Source organism: Periplaneta americana, chromosome 3, assembly GCF_040183065.1.
Source record: "Periplaneta americana isolate PAMFEO1 chromosome 3, P.americana_PAMFEO1_priV1, whole genome shotgun sequence".
NCBI classification, from domain to species: domain Eukaryota; kingdom Metazoa; phylum Arthropoda; class Insecta; order Blattodea; family Blattidae; genus Periplaneta; species Periplaneta americana.
The window spans coordinates 51421382-51440591 of NC_091119.1; the positions used below are offsets into that span (position 1 = coordinate 51421382).

General features: G+C 34.8%; 1 protein-coding gene across 1 annotated transcript in view; it reads left to right on the forward strand.

Moving 5' to 3' along the window:
* The window catches only part of LOC138697021 (alkaline phosphatase, tissue-nonspecific isozyme-like), a 790521-nt gene extending 772750 nt beyond the window's left edge, over positions 1 to 17771 (forward strand). Inside the window, exon 9 of the mRNA XM_069822614.1 lies at positions 12652 to 17771. Coding sequence (XP_069678715.1) covers positions 12652 to 12996 — 345 coding nt within the window. The 3' untranslated portion in view covers positions 12997 to 17771. The remainder of the gene's footprint in view (positions 1 to 12651) is intronic.
* Positions 17772 to 19210: the final 1439 nt, after the last annotated feature.

Consider the following 19210-nt stretch of genomic DNA (forward strand, 5'->3'; position numbering starts at 1 on the left):
AGGTCGTTGGTTGTTAACAATACAAACTTTAGAACCTTTACTTCAATATCCATTACAAAGGTTTGACAGTTATTACGAATTCAAGGATGTATTAAAATTTTAACACACCTTAGCAATTATTTTGTAGCAGAAAAATGAGCTGTTTTCTTGTTTTTCTTCTTCTCACAACAAGAACACGTGGCAAAATGAGTTAGCTTTCACTCTACAGATATTCAACTGTCTCAGTGATAATTAAGACATGCGCGTAGCGTTCTCTCTTGGAAGAATGTGAAACTACAAAGAAATAAGTATCTTCCAACGATTGTCATCTCCCTCCCTCTAAGGAAGAAGGGGTAGATTATTATTATTATTATTATTATTATTATTATTATTATTATTATTGTTATTATTGTTATTATTATCATTTTTATACACAAACTGACCATAAGAAAAATGTGAAGTAACTTGAAATGTTTGTGTCCTGCATTTCGTCATATAGTTTCGCCGTTTTCCATTAGATGGCTGTAATGTAGTTCAGTTTTAAAATAGCGACTGCACGTGAAACACGTATTACGCAGAGAGCTGTGATTGAATTTCTCTTTGCGAAGCAGAAAACCATTGCAAACATTCACAGGCGCTTACAACATATGTATGGGGATCAAGCAGTGGATAGGAGTAGGGGAAATTTTGACAAAACGGGATGTAGGACAAAACTGGAATGTTGTAGACCTATGTTCTGATCAAACTAGTGTTGAAATCTAGTGGCTGAGTGACTAACTACTTTCTGTCGTGCTCGGAGAGATCATGCTTCTAGTTAGAGTTGTTTCCTTGTGGAAAACGCATCGCAAGATAATATTTTTTTAAGTTTTGCAAAAAAATCTTTGTCAGTCAGTGATTTATGATTCGTGTTTAATGCTTGTGTACATCTTCTGTGATTCTTGAAAAGGAAAATGTAAGTATGCTGCCTTAAATTGTGATTATTTAGCTATAATATGAATTTTGTGAAAACATTTTTGGTTAAGAGATGACCGAATAACACCTCAAATTCTTCAAGAAGATGTGGTTGGATAGAACGAGGATTACTGGTGTCTGACAAAATGGGGATTCCCATTTTGTGCAAACTTCCCAGTTTGTAAAATAGAATTGTGATAATATTTTAGTTTTTTTGAAATTATCTTTCTAATGTAGTTCTTTTCTTTTAATCTTATCTGATGAGCACATTAAATAATATGCTGTATATCTAATTAGTTAATTAATTAAGTTTTCTGTGCGATATTTATATATATATATTTTTTCGAATTCAGTAAATTGTTAGGAAGACATGGATAAACTACTGTTCTGATTTTAACATCTTATATGGACGAATTACAAACTGTAGAAGAGACCAAAAAACGGAAACTGGATTTATAGAACAAGAAAATGGCAGAAAAACAGACCTGAGAAAAATGTTAGAAAGTAATCATGCCAAAGAAAGTCCCAAGAAAACTCTTTGATGAGCCATCAGAAGCCAAAACGAAAGTGAAAGCAAATTCAGATGACTCAAGTTCAGAGGAGGAAAGTAATGACCCCTCGTGTTTATATTTTGATGAACTCTATTCTAAATCAACCAATCATGAAGAATGGATCAGTGTCTGGAATGCAAAACTGGGCACATGAACTTTGCAGTGGAGTAGAGAAAAGTGATGACAGTTTTGTATGTGATTTTTGTATTTAGAAAATAACATAAATTTGAATATCGTCGTTGTTCCTGCAGTAAATCCTATGTGCAAAATATAAAATTTTTCAATAGGAAGAGAAAACATTTATTCATTCTATGACAGCCGTACATAAGAGACTGTGAATTCTTACATTTTCAAAACAAAGAAATATAATACATATTTATTATTTGCTGTATCACTATTTAAGTTATTTAATAGAGCAGAAATCTGAAAATCGATCAATATGTCACATAGGAGTTATTGCAGGAACAACGACGATATGGACTGTAGCTCTAATCAATATCTGTGAATTTTATTTCACCCCCGTTTTATCATACCGGTTGGACAAAATGGGGAGAAAGCACATGTTTCGGAAAACAAGATTTCTGAAAAAAAAAAACGTTTTGGAAAATGGAAATTTCAAATTACAGCACTCCATAGAGAAATGTTTGACAAAAAGGATAAGGTAAACATATTCATTCCATGATATTTAAATTATTTGTAATAATTGAAAACCAATAGCCTCACCATTTTGTCCCACTTTCCCCTACTGTCAGTCGTTGGGTTAGCAGAGTGTCAGCGACAGAACGAGGTAAAGCGAGAGTGTTAGATTTTCTACGCTCGGGGCGACCACATGCTTGCGTAATATCGGAGACAGTTGAACTCACCAGTAGGCTTATTAGAGACGATAGGCGAGTAACATCCAAACAACGTGCTGTTCAGGTCGGCATCTCTGTGGGTCAACAAAATTCTCCTTCTCCATTACAACGCGAAGCCACACACAAGCGTGCGAACTCGTCAAGAAATCTCAAAACTTGGGTGTATTGTTCTTCCTAATCCACCCTACAGTCCGGATCTTGCACCTTCTGACTTTCATTTGTTTTTCCCCCTAAAGGATGCGATCCGTGGGAAGCGATATGACGATGAGCAGGTCGTAGGAGACGTCAGGACGTGGCTGAGAGGATTTTTTTCGTATTAGGCTTATAGTTACCGTAAATGAAGATTCGCTGTTCTGATGATTATGTACTCCCTTGCCACAAACTAAACTCAAGTTCATTTAATGTAAGTCAGCTGTATATTAATGCTCTAACCTTGACGTTCCTTCAGCCTATGGTATCTATCCATAATACGCAACACAAAACCTTTCGACGCTCGATTCAGGAGAAATGTAAGCCCTACTCGGTCGACCTATGAATGTTAACGACATTTACCGGTAGCTGAGCGAAACTTCTTTCCTTGCCGAAGCTCTGCACAACTGCGTAAATTCTTTGCATTATGTCTGGGGCCAGAAATAAATTGTGGGGATATGTTTGGTGTTTCTTATATCTAATATTATTTTCTTCCTTAGGCTCGTTTCCTTTCTTCTTACTTTCCTTGTTACTTACTCTTAAAGTAGTTTTTCAAATAGAAAAATATGTTTCCATATGTTTGTTCAGCAATGTTTTACACAGATCTCTGTGTAATATGTTTTAAGGCGTTAGGTACAGCTTAGAGGAGTAAAAGTTTGGAAATATTCGACATTTTTTTCCCTCCATTACTGTATCTTTTACAATAATGAAAATTAGTATGTGTAAAACACTGTCCTGCTATATGAAAAAAAAATATTTTTACGATTTAAAAATTTATTTTTTTTTTAATTCAAAATGGTTGCAGTTCACTGTGCAGTGATAAAGCGGGTCCCTCATAACTAAAAAACTATCCAACATTCTGTTATGAATTTTTTATGTGTATTTATGCAAATCATATCTACAATATGATGCAAAATCACTTGATAGATTGTCTCGTAAAAAAATAAATTCATTTTTAAAATATGGTCAAATATTAAGCCTAGTATTTTCTTCTAACACAAAAAAAACATTACTTATTAAGGAATGTAGTTGAAAGAGCATGATATTGTACGCATGAGTTTCAACAATAAAATAAAAGAGAGGGAACATGAAAAAGCTAACAGGTTTATGAGTTATAAGGGAAACGCTTCATCACTGCACAGTGAACTGCCACATTTTGAATTTTGAAAAAAATATATATATATGTATAATTTTTTATGGTAAAAATATTTTTTTTTTTCGTACAACAGAAGGACAGTGTTTTACACGTACCAATTTTCATTATTGTACAAGATACAGTAGTGAAGGAAAAAAATGTAGAATATTTCCAACAGTTTTATTGCTGTAAGCTGTACCTGACCCCTTAACAAGGTCTGTACTTTTTATAAATGTCCGTAAATTTTGTGGTCCTTTGGCAGTATAACCTAAGCTGTAGTTTAAATTATTATGAATGTTTATTCCCATCACATAACTTTTTTCCGTCATATTATTATTGTTTAGATATAGATTAAATATCTTTACTTTACAATATTTAAGAGTACAGGGTTAAAAAGATTAATGTCATATTGCTCTTAAGAATGGGATAATGATCTAATTCAGTATATTATTTCAAAATTTATTGTTGTTCATATTGAAAATTAAAGAAATAATACCTATCCGTAGTGATAATTCTCCTTTTTATCACATTTGATAAAACAACACTGAAGTTTGAACTAATCTATTGAATTAGATAGTGGCAACATCCTTAACACCATTGTGACAGACATCTTTTTTCCAGTGTACTCTTCGTCATATTAATAACAAGAAAAATTACCTGTAGATACTCATTCCTTTGCGTAACTTCGCAAGATATGTGCCTGACTTTCTTATGCAGCTAGAGCATAAAAGCGCGGGGAGAGGAGGAACTAAAAAGAAAGGCACCGAACGTATGTAAGGAAGGTGAAAGAATTAACAAAAGCAAAGGAAGCTTCGGTTCTATAGAGACTCGACAAACTTGAACAGTACATAAGGACTCTTACCGGTTTTCAATGGACTCTATTATTTTAGTTTACATACTTCACTTCCACGTACTGTTGGGATGTCTATGGAGTAGGGCGAAGTTTATTGTATCTTGATATTCTCTCTCATGTTCGAACAGTGCACGATACTACTGGGTGTTCATTTCAAAGTGTGTCATGACGTCACTGTTGTGAGTCAGCGATTTGAAGCGAGTTTCAGCTTTTATGTCAGAGAAGTTGCCTATTAATCAAGGCGTTCAATCTGAACTTGAGAACGTGTACTGTATAACTTGAACGTCGTAGCAACAGATGGCGGTCTGTACGGTCTGTGTGCTCCATAACCTCTTTCGAACTGTGTTTGCGTGGGCAAGTCTTACGCAGGGTATTTGTTATCATCGGTTGCGTACGGCAACATTCCACAACACAAATCAAACGCTCCGTGTCCATGTTGATAGTCGAAGTTAATGTCAACAAAAACTGTACGTAAGTAATCGTCTTAAACCTCTCCCCATATCCCGACAGTAAGAAAAAAACTCACCCCAGTACGGGTTTCCCAACAGTTCACATTCCTCCACTACTGGAGTTAGCGTACATATACTCTTCAGAATGAACGCCGTACTTGTTAGGCAACTTCTCTGGCACATAGGTAATACGCCTCTGCTGAAGTGTAGGAAGATTGAATTGTCTAGGCTCATCGGCTAGCCACATGATGTCATACAGCGAGCCATGACACACTTTGAACTGAACACGCAGTAGTGCATACACCCACGTATAAGAACGTATCACAGAAGAAGTGACAAGCAATCATTCGAAGAAGGAACAATTTTATTGTGCTTACATATACAGGGTGGAAATGAAATAACCCTGCACATTTTCGGAGCAAATAGCTCATGTTGTATCTAACAAAAAAGTGTAATACCGTATTGGTGGGAATTTCATAGTTTTCTCGGAAAAAAAAGGTTTCTTTTTCAAATTTTTAACACCCTCTTATTCAGTGACTGTTGCGAGTAGGCTCGTCATTTTTTTCCATATGGATACGAAATCTAATAAAGAATGATCCATCCCTCTGTCGTATTTCAATAGGTGGACGTTTTCTTGTAAATTTAATTTATAAACCACTTAATTTGAAGCCATTGAATAACGCGACAAAACTGCAACGCTGTAGCCAGAGAGGTAAGTGGCTGCAGTTAGACAGCCTGAGTTCTTTGACCTCTTACATGAAGAGAGAAGGGGTGTGTTAGCGGCTATCTTTCTGGACTGCTGAAACTTCCAACTTAATTTACTAATTAAGCGTGTATTTAATCACAAAACGTATTAAAGGTTTTCTATTCATTTAAATGTAACGTATCGTCACTTTCTATCTGCAGGACTATTTTACTCCCATCCTGTATAGTTTCTTGGATGATTCTTTTCTGTCGGAAGCGGTAAGCAATTTGGACTGGAATTAGAACCTAATTAGACATGATTATGTAGATTATTACACTTTTACTACGTCACACTACTTTTGACCAATAAAACGGTAGGAAAGGACGTATTTCAACCAATCATGGCTGCTTATCGCACAATTTTATCGCGTTCCTAACATTTGTTTAATTTTATCGCGTCCCTAGCATTTGTTTATTTTTATCACTACCCTAGCATTTGTTTCTTTATTCGCCAACATTTCAAACTGCACTGGTCTGGACGTCAAAAAACAGAAAATCACAAACAACTCCAGTCGATGCACAGCACTTTCAAATATGACTCGCATTGGCATTCAAGAACAAGAATTAATAAAGATCACTGGTCATATATGAAGAGCACCATTCGGAAATCCTGAATAAGTTGAGGGATGTACCATGTACATCAACGAGTTCACTTCCTTTACGCACACGTCCAATATCAACTGAACCACCAACCACTAAAACATTCAAATTTGAAAATTGTACTTTCAATAATTGTTTCTTTTAAAATTATTCATGTTTATTTTTTATGTCATCATCGTCAATTAAAACGTTTCTTGTTTATTGCATGATCCCTACGGTAATTAAAACTTTTCTAACACGTGTTTATATTATTTAGGTTATGTTTGTTATAGCTTCTGTTATGTGATATTATGGATAGTCACGTATCAGAGATTGTTTAATACTAAGATTTATTGAAAATCATCTGTCAAGTGACGTTGATTACTGGGATCCGGATGAATGAAGTGGAATGCAAATGTTTTAATAAAAATTAAACTTAATCAACAAAGCCTTCTTGACTAGTAACCGTCCACGGAGTTCAATGAAGATTCCATAGTTGGCACAACTGATAACAAGAAAACATAATCATAAAACACTACAGCCATCTAGCGTAATGTTGAGATGGTGCAATAATACATTTTGAAGACAGTTGTATTTTCGTAAGCCAATTAATATTTTATTGTATTGGAGTACTTTGTTACTTCCAAACTTTATATACTTACTTCTAATCGTGTAATAGTCAATTAAATCCCACTCGAGTTTTGATTTTCTCTAGGTAAATCAAAACCTCTAGTGAGATTACTGTTGATAATAAATGAGATCTCTAAGGAAATCATTATTTTCTTTGATTTTCTTTAATTTATTAGCCTCTTCTGTGAACTTATAAAAATGAGAAAAGTCATTTTTATTTACATTAAATCGCCATTATGTTTACCTACACCATTGTTCCCAGTAGTCTAGGAGTAAATTACTTTCCTCTAGATTTAAGGGTTGCGATTTCAAACCCGGACGGATCAATGGATTTTTCAGAACGCAGAAATCCGGAGCGGAGGGGCTTTAAGCTGAATGTTCCGCGTCGGAGCTATCCGGCAAGTTAAATACCTCCAAGCCTAAATTAGAGTTTCGGGACCACATTTCTCCTCTCTCGCGTCCTAGTAATCTATTTGTTGCATATTAGGTGGCGTTTGAGGCGATGGGTTTATTACTTGTCCCTCTGTTACTGTCAGCAAATAAGTATAACTAAATTCCTAGTAGGTACTGAAACCTCCATCAGGAGGTGGCCCACTTATATTCCAACATTGGAACCGTTTTAAATGCATACATCATTCACAATAGCTAGTTATTTACGATACAGATATAACAGATGGCTTTTCATTTTGTGAATGGGGATCTTCACGAAACGAAGCCGCTGGCCAATGAAGCAGCCTACGAAGAAAATGAAATCGTGTTTAATATTTATGTCGTACACTATTTTAGACAGCCGTCTCCACTGCTATATTCTCGCTTCATTGCGACAGTGAAACTTTATTACATTAAAATTATCGATGGTATAGCTCAGTGATGCAGCATTAGAATACAGATCGAGATTTTTCCAGTTCAAACCAGGGTGTTCTCTAATTTTTATAGTCGCATTTAATGTCTGTTACTTCAAATAGATATCAGTAAAATACTTGAGCAATTTATTTAATTTGTGTACGTTTTCTTAACCAAAAACTGTCATTTTTTAAAGCATGCCTGACATTCTTTGAACCGAATTATTGATGTTGCGATTGTTGTCATGTGATATCTGGTGATTGATAATTGATTGTGACTATATTATACATTATACAATAAGCATATGCTTTATTACAATGAATTACAATACACATTTTGAAGTTTTCAAATGAAATATCTCCTGTTCTCCTCCAAACATGATCTGTATTAGGAAAAAAATTCTCTCTACGTTGCATGACGTGACGGGGGTCATAGTCGGAGTTATGGGGGGGGGGCATGGGGGACACTGCCCCCCAAACTTGTCTGAATTTTTTTCTACTAACGTTAGAAAATATTGAATTCAAAAGATCTTTTGTGCTTTTATCTATGATTAAGTTTCTTTTCTTAAATTGATGAGTTAATGTCTTCAGATCATGTGTCTGGACTATAATATTTATTTTAAATTTCTGAATGTATAAGAATTTTCTATACTGATTTGAGGAATGGAAGCACTGTAATATTTCTTTTGTAACAGCCTGTACAAGTCTGCAGGTGTTCAGGCCGCCACTTGGAGAAATATGAATAACATACTGCCCAACAATGCAGAAAAAAGAAAAGTGATCTTGGCATAATGTGTAAACTTAAAGACGAGATTAAATAAAATAATTCGAGTTTGCATTTCATAATTATGATATCTTCAGGAAGGTAAAATTTATAGAAAAAAAGTTTCTGTTAGCACTGTTATGTAGTTTTATTGATATATGCATGTGTTTCTGTACGAGAGAGAAAAAGAGGGAGATTGTTTTAAGTTATACACTTTTATAATTTGTAGTAAACCTACAGTTCAAGCCTTATACAACTCGGTCCGAAACATAGCTGACGTGAATGTAACACATGCCCTCGAAAATACCTTTATTAAATAATCATATTCCGATATACTGTACCACAGTCAAGCTATAACGGGGGGAAGGAGGTAAATGGTGTCCCCCATAACCTCGTTATATGGAGATTCTTTGGTTTTGCTTTGCCCCCCCCCCCAAGGAAACTGTTCTCTCTCCGCCTATGACGGGGCAAATTTAAGGTATAGTCCAACCATCGGATCTGTGCCCCCGTAAGATATGCGAACTGAACCTTAATTCCTTTTCAGCCTCGACAATTCATTTCCCTCCCTGTATTCCTATGTCTCTCTTTTCTATCCCTCTCTCTTTCTCTCCCCCACTACTCACAATTTTGAGCCTTCTTGCGGGACAGTTTATTTGCACTTGCAGTCCAGTGTTGTCAACTCAACATGAATACTGTAGCACGGAGTGGTGAAAGAAATATTATTAAGCAAGTAATAGCATTTTGCGATGAAGAGAAACAAACAGGTCAATATTTGTTTCCTATAAATCAGGCAACGAAAAGAGCAGCTGCGATCACATGTGAGGCTTATTTTATTTCAATTTATTACGTATTAAAATTACTTACTTAACTAATACTAATATAATACAACTTTTTTACGTAATTTATATAGGTAGATCAGGGCGCCTAATAAAGAAAATCAGGAGAGAGGGAGTCTGTGCAGGAGATGAAAAGCTAGTCACCAGGGAAGAACAGACCAAGGGAACCTTTAATTCTTGTAGATGATATGGACAGATGTATTTTAAGAAGAAAGATACAAGAATTTTATACGATGCAGAAAGAAGTTCCGACATTAGAGAAATTATTGAAGGTTGCGAGAGAAGCAATAAATTTCCAAGGAGGGAGAGAAACGCTACGGAAAGTGATTCGAGACATGGGATTTAGATTTTAAAACTGTAGAAATACAAGATGTATTTTTATTGAAAGAAATGATATTGTAGCATGGAGGGCCAGTTATTTAGGAAAAATTGCGAAATTTCGCAGAGAAGGAAAGTATATTATGTATTTAGACGAAACATGGATACATCCACATTATACTGTTAAAAAATGCTGGCAAAGCGATAATGTTTCTGATGTAATTTCAATTTAACCAATAAACATCCACTGTAATAATATAATTATCTGCAAAGAATCGTAAGTCAATCAGCGTCATTAGACCTACTTAAATTAAATTATGAATAAGTAATAATTAACCTCACATTATTATAAGCAATATTCAAGAGACATGACACTGTTTGGCGGAAGTTTAGCAACATCCCTATTCGGCAAGGTTCGTGGCCTGCTGTTTGACGTAGTGGGAGAGAAACGGGTGGAATAGAGTGAGTAGAGGCGTTAACTTTTCAAAGAACGATGACAGCGCTGAAGGGGCACAGATCCGATGGTGCGACAATAAGAGAAGGTATTAGTGTTTCCTTTACGTGGGTTAATATTTTGGTCTCCTCTAGAATCTTCTTGTTTATCTCGAATGATACAAAGAGTAGAAAATCCCACATTTTTCTGGATAAAAGGTATTGTGTCTGTCTGAACTGAAGTTAGACGTTGAAGGCATATTTTTCTCTCTCTGTCTGTTTATGTAATGCAACATGTTTTTTATGCATCTTAGTTGCCTTATGTTGTTCTATAAAATTTATGGCAGTCATCTCTTGGTTTGTTCTACACAACTTACAAACAATATTCCGATCATAAGAGGAAAAATACTCATTGCCATAATCTATCACAATTGTATCTGTTGTAACTGTTTTCGGACGTCCTCGCTTATGCATGATTTGATTTCACTCGCACCGTATTCCCTACCTGCTGACCGAACCCAATGCCGCATGACCTACAACAGGGGCCTGTTTCTCAAAACTCATGGACTAGTAATACTAGTCTGTACAATAGTAATATTAGTTTATTTTACAAGTCTGTGTTTCTAGAAACTACAAGGGTAAAGTAGTAGTTACCAGTTCACAGACTAGTAATATATTGGTCGATTTCACCAGTTCATAAGTGATTCTGTTTCTCAAAATGCTAATCTAGTTGATTATACTAGTATTCAACAGGAATATTCCTACAAGACTCAAAAGACTGGTGATTTCTATATTATCAGTTACCAGTAACAACCTTTCTCAGATAATCAAAACAAAATATTGTATTTATTTTTTTAATACATGTGGTTTAGTGATTTCGATTGAAGTGATGAAGTTGTGAGAAGAGCTAAAACTATATCGAGAAAGAACAATTATTATTCCTTTACGGGAGCATTTATTTAAATATAATGAACAGTTTAGGTAAAGTGCTGAAAAGCTTGGAGTCAGCCTCGGTAGCGTACTTGGTATAGCGCTGGCCTTCTATGCTCGAGGTTGCGGGTTCGATCCCGAACTAGATCGATGGCATTTAAGTGTGTTTAAATGCGACAGGCTCATGTCAGTAGATTTACTGGTATGTAAAAGAACTCCTGCGGGACAAAATTCCGGCACACCGGCGACGCTGATATAACCTCTGCAGTTGCGAGCATCGTTAAATAAACCATAATTTGAATTTTGAAAAGCTTGGAGAGTTGTTAAATATAATGGAATCTGCTATAACAAGGCATATAATAGAAGTCATGCATTATCAGCAAAGCTTTAAAATTCAAATTGCTCTACAAATTGGGATGTTGATTATTTTCCAATGCCATCTGGTCTTTCTGTCCTAGACCAGCAACACATGCAGAATATTTTCCTAATAATCTAATACCAATTCGTCAACTGCAGTGAATTTTGCTGGCTTTCCTCCTCCACTGTCAGTTCTTCTGGCATTGTCAACTTTAGCCTACAAATTAAATATAAAACGACACTAATTTATGAATAGATCAAATGTAAAACTGAAAAAAAAAATTAGCGAATTTTTCATTAAGTTATAAGTGGCATTCATGTCGGCAGTAGACCCACTAACTACATAATATGTTTATATTATGATACCACAGTCTAGTATATACAGTCACGAAGCTCAATACGTAGTAAATATGCATCCATAGATAGTTGCTAACCACTATGGTCGCTAATATCGCCTCATTACATACAGTGCGAAATAGTACCGGCTCAGTCTATTGTTCCTAGCACCCTCACAACTCAAGCTTCGTGACTGTATATACTAGACTGTGATGATACAATGAACTTGAATTGGTACTCATCAAAGTTGCCTCTTAATATTGGGCCAGTAAGTGTCCCTAACGTATGCATAATCTTTGTTCTGAGGTATCAGTTCCACAGCCTCACTCATTACAACATTTTTTGACCATTCGTTTACTTTATAATTTTTTCTTATTGTGCTTGAAAAAGCACCGAATAGTATATCCTTTGATTCATTAATCATATTGAGTGTAGTTAATTTGCATTCAATTGATGGACTTTTAACCGAAAAGAGAAATCAAAACCAAAACACAAAAAACTTAGCCTTCTAACCTCAAATAACAATACCTACCAATTACTGTAAACAAATGAACTCAATCAGCTGACTAGTGAAAGAGATCATGTGACTAGTGAAAAATTGTCACAAGTTACTAGACTAGTAAAATAGTTTGAGAAACAGAATCTACTAGAGCTGGTGAAATATACTTTGGTAACAAGTAACTGGTGAACTACTAAAGTAGTATTTTTGAGAAACAGGCCCCAGGCAGTGGAAGTGTGTACTAACTCAGACAGCGTTCTATACCTTGTGCACCACTAACTTGACGAAATTTTGGCTAAACCCCCGGGCCTTGATTATTACAAACGAAGTCAATTATCCATTAAAACATATCCACATTGCATAAAAACAGTAAAATTACATAGACGTAAAGCTAGGAATGAATTAAAATTTGTCTGTCTTGCAGGGTCCACTTGCACCCCAGCTTTTCTCCGGTTCAGTGGACCAGAGCTACATTCCACATGCTATAGCTTATGCCGCATGCCTGGGCGAGCACAGCCAGCGCTGCAGCGGCGGACCCGACAATTACTCCGCCAGCGATCCTGGTCCTGCTGCGTGCTCCGCCCCGGCGCCGGAACCTAATCCCGGTGTCGTCAGAGGCGGCGTTGTTGTCGCCAGTAGCGTCATGGCCGACGACAGCGCCACGCCACATGGTGCGGCTACAAGCAGAAACATTCAAAGGAACTTCATGTTTGTCATGGCTGCCTTTCTGGTTGCTTTGTTGGGATCTTACGGATTCGAAGTTACTTAGTAGTTTCAAATGAAGTGAAAATCATTGCCGAATTATTGTATAGTTTTTCGTAAATATTCCGATATTTCGCGACATGAGACGAATAACCCGGAAGATTTAATCTTCAAAAAGACAAGTCCATTTAATATTGTGATCAAAAAATATAATGTATTACGTGACCTACGCGTAGACGTTGTTGAAAAGACGTTACTACAACGATCAGAAGAATCGTTTGAACGAATATAATTTATAAAATATGTAAATAAAGCAATGAAACGATATTTTACAATCGTGTATTCCCGAACTCCTCAATGTTGATTCATAATTTACTCAATTGACTATTTTAAATGTACTGGTACATCTGTGTTTCAAGTGAAATTTAATACTAGTGAACAGTGAACAAATTTAATTCACAATTTCATAAGGCAGATAACATATTTTTCCTCCTGTATTAAAATAAAAAATATCATGCAGCAAATTATGTTAAACCATGAGAAAAACAATGAAAAAGTTATTAGTAAAATATTTGGGCCTCTAAAGTAACTGTTGGCCTATTGTAAGTAAAAGATATAATTTTTTCTCCTAAAAATACCTACCACTTGCAACAGTTCCTACTCTTGAAATGGAAGGATTAGCTTCTTTTTTCATCTGGATTTAATTTTTTTTCGATAATTCTACAAATGAGACTCGAATTTACACATTCTGATGGTATAGCTTTCACTCTCTTTTCTTGTGAAAGACAAGTAATGCAGATATGGTGATAAAAACCGATTATCTCCATCATAGCAACCACAATCACAACGTCCCTGCATAGTTCCATGTGGAGATTCTATACAGTGGATATGAATTGCAGTGTAAATAACAGTGAGTATTTCAGGGGTCCAGACAAAATGGAACAGATTTCTTTCTGTTTTATGTGTGTGTGTGAAGAAAGAAAAGTGTACATATATTTTGAGAGTGTAGAAAGCACTAGATTTCTAATCAAATTGAGGTAAAAGAGGTTTATATATAGTTTTGAATTTGATGATAGAATTTCAATGAACATTTCTCCTTTAAACTAATAAGTGGTATACGACGTGAAGTGATAAAACTGACTCAAGTGAAGTGATGTAGTGAAAAATGGATGTATTCAACAAGCAAACATTCAGACTGTTTGATAATATCAAGACTTTAAAAGCCGATGTATCGAAATGAACTTGACCTTGAATTCATTTAAAAAACTTATTAAACCAAACAATAGTTTTTTATTTGTGTAAAACAGTGATTTCCAATTCAATGCTCTGACGTTACAGATTGCTTCGCACATTACTAACAACTCGATTAAAATTAAGTCGACCAACATCGTATTCGATGAATACCTGGAATTTTTTAAAGGACTGAGTCTGTGAGGTGGCTCTAGGGTCTTGTATCGTGATGCAAGAAGTTCATTTGTAGCACCATCTTTATATGAGCCATTCAGAGCAGAAGTGGTGTAAGTCAAGAGTGGGTAATGAGGGTTAAAGTAAACATTCTGTAAAATACAGCGCAAAGTAGCAATTAATATTCAATTTATTTAAACTATTAGTAGTCAGTGGATAGCACGAAGGACATATTATTAATTACTACTTTCCGCTGTATTTTACAGAATTTTTACTTTAAACCTCATTACCCAATTATGACTTACACCACTTCTGTTCTGAACGGCTCATATGTAAACCTAATATTTATGTAACACAAAACTTAGGTTCAAACCGGTTTTAGGCAAACCTCTAAGTGAACATTTGAAATTGTTAAATGCTGAACCCGTCCTTGAGGTGAATTTATTCTGCATGCTATAAAAACAAATTATGGCGTTGTATCAACAGTACGGTATATTGTAGTTGTCTAGAGCCGATATTGGAAATGATGATAACGATATGTAACTTTAGCAAAATGAGTCCCAATTTGTGTTATGGAATAACTTGGTATTCACATTACAGATGAAAAATCTTTAAAACACAATCAGCTAACCATTTCAAATAGGATTCGAAGCCATGTCCTAATTCAACCTCAAACTGCTCCTAGACGACACCTGTGTCAGATTATGGAACACACTTAACTGGAATCGTGTAATATGATATTTGCTTACTACATTATTTTCTAAATTCAATTTCAATTCCATCTATTTCATAAACCATGTAAATGAAAGTTTATGTAATATTAACCTGATTTTGATACTTCATCAGTTAAGTATGTCGCATCAGCTGGCTTATGCCAAGGTTATCAAGAAAACCTCGTATTCAGAGAGTGCATCCTGACGTGAGATGTTTACCTGGTTGAATATTTTGCAAGCGTGGATGTCTTGTAGTCTATCTCACCTTAGAAAAGTTAATCTAACAATCACCAATTCTATCAATTCTAGATGCCGCGCAGTTGATGCTATTATTAAATGACTGATTCAGAATTTAGTAACAAACGAATATAAGTTACGTTATAAGATACAATTAAATAGGGTAATTAAGGTAACTAGGAAAAGTAAATCTGCTATAAAATACAACAGCCTATATATTTTTTATCTAATAAACTTTTAAAACTATGCATTTGAAATTTTTAAGACAGATTAAGGAAACTCTTATGAATATAACCTGTAAATTTTAATATTCTAGTGAATAAATAGAAATTTTAATAAATTATTTTCGAAAAATGTCGTGAAAAAAGAAAAAGTGATAAACTGTTATGTAAGTGTTAATTTTTCTCATAACTTGGTAACTAGAATAGTTTTCCTATGTTAATCAGGGAATTAGATATGACTTTTTTAGGAATTTGAAAAATAACATTAATTACATTAATTTTAATGTTTAGCAGTTTAAACATTCTAAAGTCAGTAAATGATTATCAAGAAATGAAAATCATATAGAGACAGGAAGAACACGTAAAAATCAACAACAGGGAAGAATAGATGATCCTAGCATGGTGGAGAGTGGAAATTTGGAGGTTGAGAAATATAAGAGGAGACGTAGTAATAAGATACATGCCCTTCCTGCAATCAAAAAGAGGACGCAATACACGTTTTACTTTACTTTAATATTTATTGAAGAACTATTACTAAAACTAAATGTGAAAATAGCGTATAGGAAATTATATGGAACACTAAACAGAAGAAAATTGAAGATAATAGGAAAATTCTTATATATATAATCATAAAGAAATGGGAATTGTAAACTGAGATATAATCACAGTCTAGTATATACAGTCACGAAGCTTGCGTTGTTGAGAGTATTAGGAATAATAGACTGTGCCGGTACTATTTCGCATGCCTGTGATGAGGCGATAGTAGCGATTCTAGTGGTTAGCAACTATCCATGGATGCATATTCCCTACATATTGAGCTTCGTGACTGTATGTACTAGACTGTGATATAAACATGCATATTTATAAAATAAGAGAATAATGGATTTTTTAAGAAATAACTAGGGTAAATAGTACATAGTAAAGAAATATACAGTAGTAATAGGAGTTAGTATTAAACATCTAATTAAGGTGGGTCCCTGGAAAGAGGAAGGTAGCAGAGCCAATATTAACGAATGATGTACAAAATATAGGCTATAAAATTTGATGGCAATAAACATATATAAAAAACCATATCTCATTCCCAGAGTAATCTATAAAAATTATTCTAGTTACCAAAATTAAATGATGTTGTAGACTTTGGTGAAAATGAATCATTCAAATCCTTTCACTAGTTTATCAGAAAAATTGTCACTTTTATCTCAGCGTTTTCAATTTTTCTTCACAAGACTTTTTACAAAGATTTTGCTAAAATTTCTTTGTTTACTAGAATATTAAAATGTATGTTAATCAGAGTTTTCTTAATCTATCTTAAAAATTTCAAATGTATAGTTTTAAAAGTTGATGAGATACAAAGCAAAATGTGGGCTTCTGTATTTTTAGTAGATTTACACTTTCCGGTTATTCTTCATTTATACATTAATTTATTCCATGAAAACTCATTTTCATTTATTATTTTTCGAGTAAAGTAATGATAAATTAAAAATGTATATTGAAATAGTTCAGTAACACTTATAATAAATGAAAATATTACTAAATAGAAGATTAACTACTGCGTACATTCTTTATACGCGTATACATTAATTTTACATTACATAGATCAATGTTATTTGGAACACGACATTATCTACTCTTCCGCTCTCAAATTAAACGTTCTTTCCCTTTCATCAAAAGGAGGAACGCGTTAAGAAGCCACGAGTTTGCATGATGGAAATCACTGGTATGAAACAAAGCTTCCCATGTCATACTCCCTTCTTGTTTGTGCTTTATACTGTCACCATTGAAACGAGATTAAAGCAAGCACTATTTCATTATTTGTTGTTACAAAGACATGAATAATCTACCAATTGTGTATGCATAAGTGGGGTTAGAAATGTTATGAAAAAACAGTTGCTAATTTATGGTTATGTAAGTAACACACAAGGTGATCTTTATGAATAAAATAAAATTGCTATGAAATTTGAAAATTATGTAAGAAGTGAAACATGAGTCACTTTAGTAGCATGTAACATAAAAAAGGGAATCTAGTGTCTTGGTACTTCCCATTCAGTAGACCGCAAGAAATCAATTTTCATAGCAACGTGCGAGAAACAAGAATAGCTACTGTAACTACCAGTGAATAGAGATTATTATGTAGAATGGACACTGAGCGAATTTTCTTGTTGTGTTTTTATGTGCGCATGCGCATCGTTAGTGTGTAATTCCAATTTCAAACGCTGGACGTAGTGATGTAAAAAAACTGTTTTAATCCGTTTATATATACAGTAGAACTCCGATTATCCGTCACCCTATTTACCGATTGTTGGATTATCCGTCTGTCATTCTCTCCTTTTTTTGTTGCAGAAAAAATATTGAGTACTGCACAATACATTGGTATCTTTTTTTATAGAGAGTAATATTACAAACCTTTGTCCTTACACATCATAATCTACTGTTCGAGTGACCTGTTTAATTTCTCTGCAAAATGTCTTCCAGAAGTGCCAAAAGAATACATGTTGTGCTAAGTATCGAAGAGAAGTGCATATACATTAATTGAGTGGTTTTGGAAAAGAGGAACTGTGGTTCACCTCACATCGGAATACGAGATTGGAGATACAACTGTGCGAGATTTAATAACTAAAAAAGGATAAAGTGTATAAATTACTTAAATCTATAACATGAGACCTATAGTTTTCCTGTCTTTCCACAGTCCACACCTGTGGAGTAACGGTCAGCGCGTCTGGCCGAGAAACCAGGTCGGGACAAGTTACCTGGTTGAGGTTTTTTCCGGGGTTTTCCCTCAACCCAATACGAGCAAATGCTGGGTAACTTTCGTTGCTGGACCCCGGACTCATTTCACCGGCATTATCATTTTCATTTCATTCAGACGCTAAATAACCTTGATGTTGATACAGCGTCGTAAAATAACCCAATAAAATAAAAAATCTTTCCACAGAAATCCATCATAGGAAGTTTCCTTGATCCTTAGAAACACGTCATTGACATTCGTTCATTCATTCATAGTGTTCTGTCACTGCAAATCCAGCATTCACCAGCCTTTCCTATTTTCTGCATTCCTCTTAGTCTTCTTATATGATCCACATATCTTAATGCCGCCTATTATTTGACATCTTCTTCTGTCCCGAAATCTTCTCCCGTTCATCATTCCTTCCAGTGAATTTTTTAGTAGGCAGTTTCTTCTCAGTCAATGACCCAGCCAATTCCTTTTTCTCTTTCTGATCAGTTTCAGCATTATTCTTTCTTCACCCACTCTTTCCAACAGAGCTATTATCCTTAAAACTTCTGATCCACTACCTAAAGTGTTAAAACACATGACCACGGAGGAAATTACGAAACTACATTATGCAACACTTAATTTATGAAAGTCTTCTATAGTACGGATTATTCGATTTTTTCGATTAACCGTTCAGCTCACCCCCTTCATTACCACGGATAATAGAGGTTCTACTGTATATCGGTTTTTATGGGTTTAAAATCCTGTTTTCTAGGATTAAATGGATTTATTGAATGCAACCCAAACATTATATATGCCATCCATTTGACATATACATCGAGGCGTTTACTACTTTGTGCTAGGCGCTAGGGTTGTTGGTGTATGCTGCTGGTTGTTGGATGTCTTGTTTATACACAAATACATAATACAGCTGATGGATCAGTTCAGTAGTCCGTAACCAATCGTGTCGTGATACTGTACTGTGTAAGCTGATGA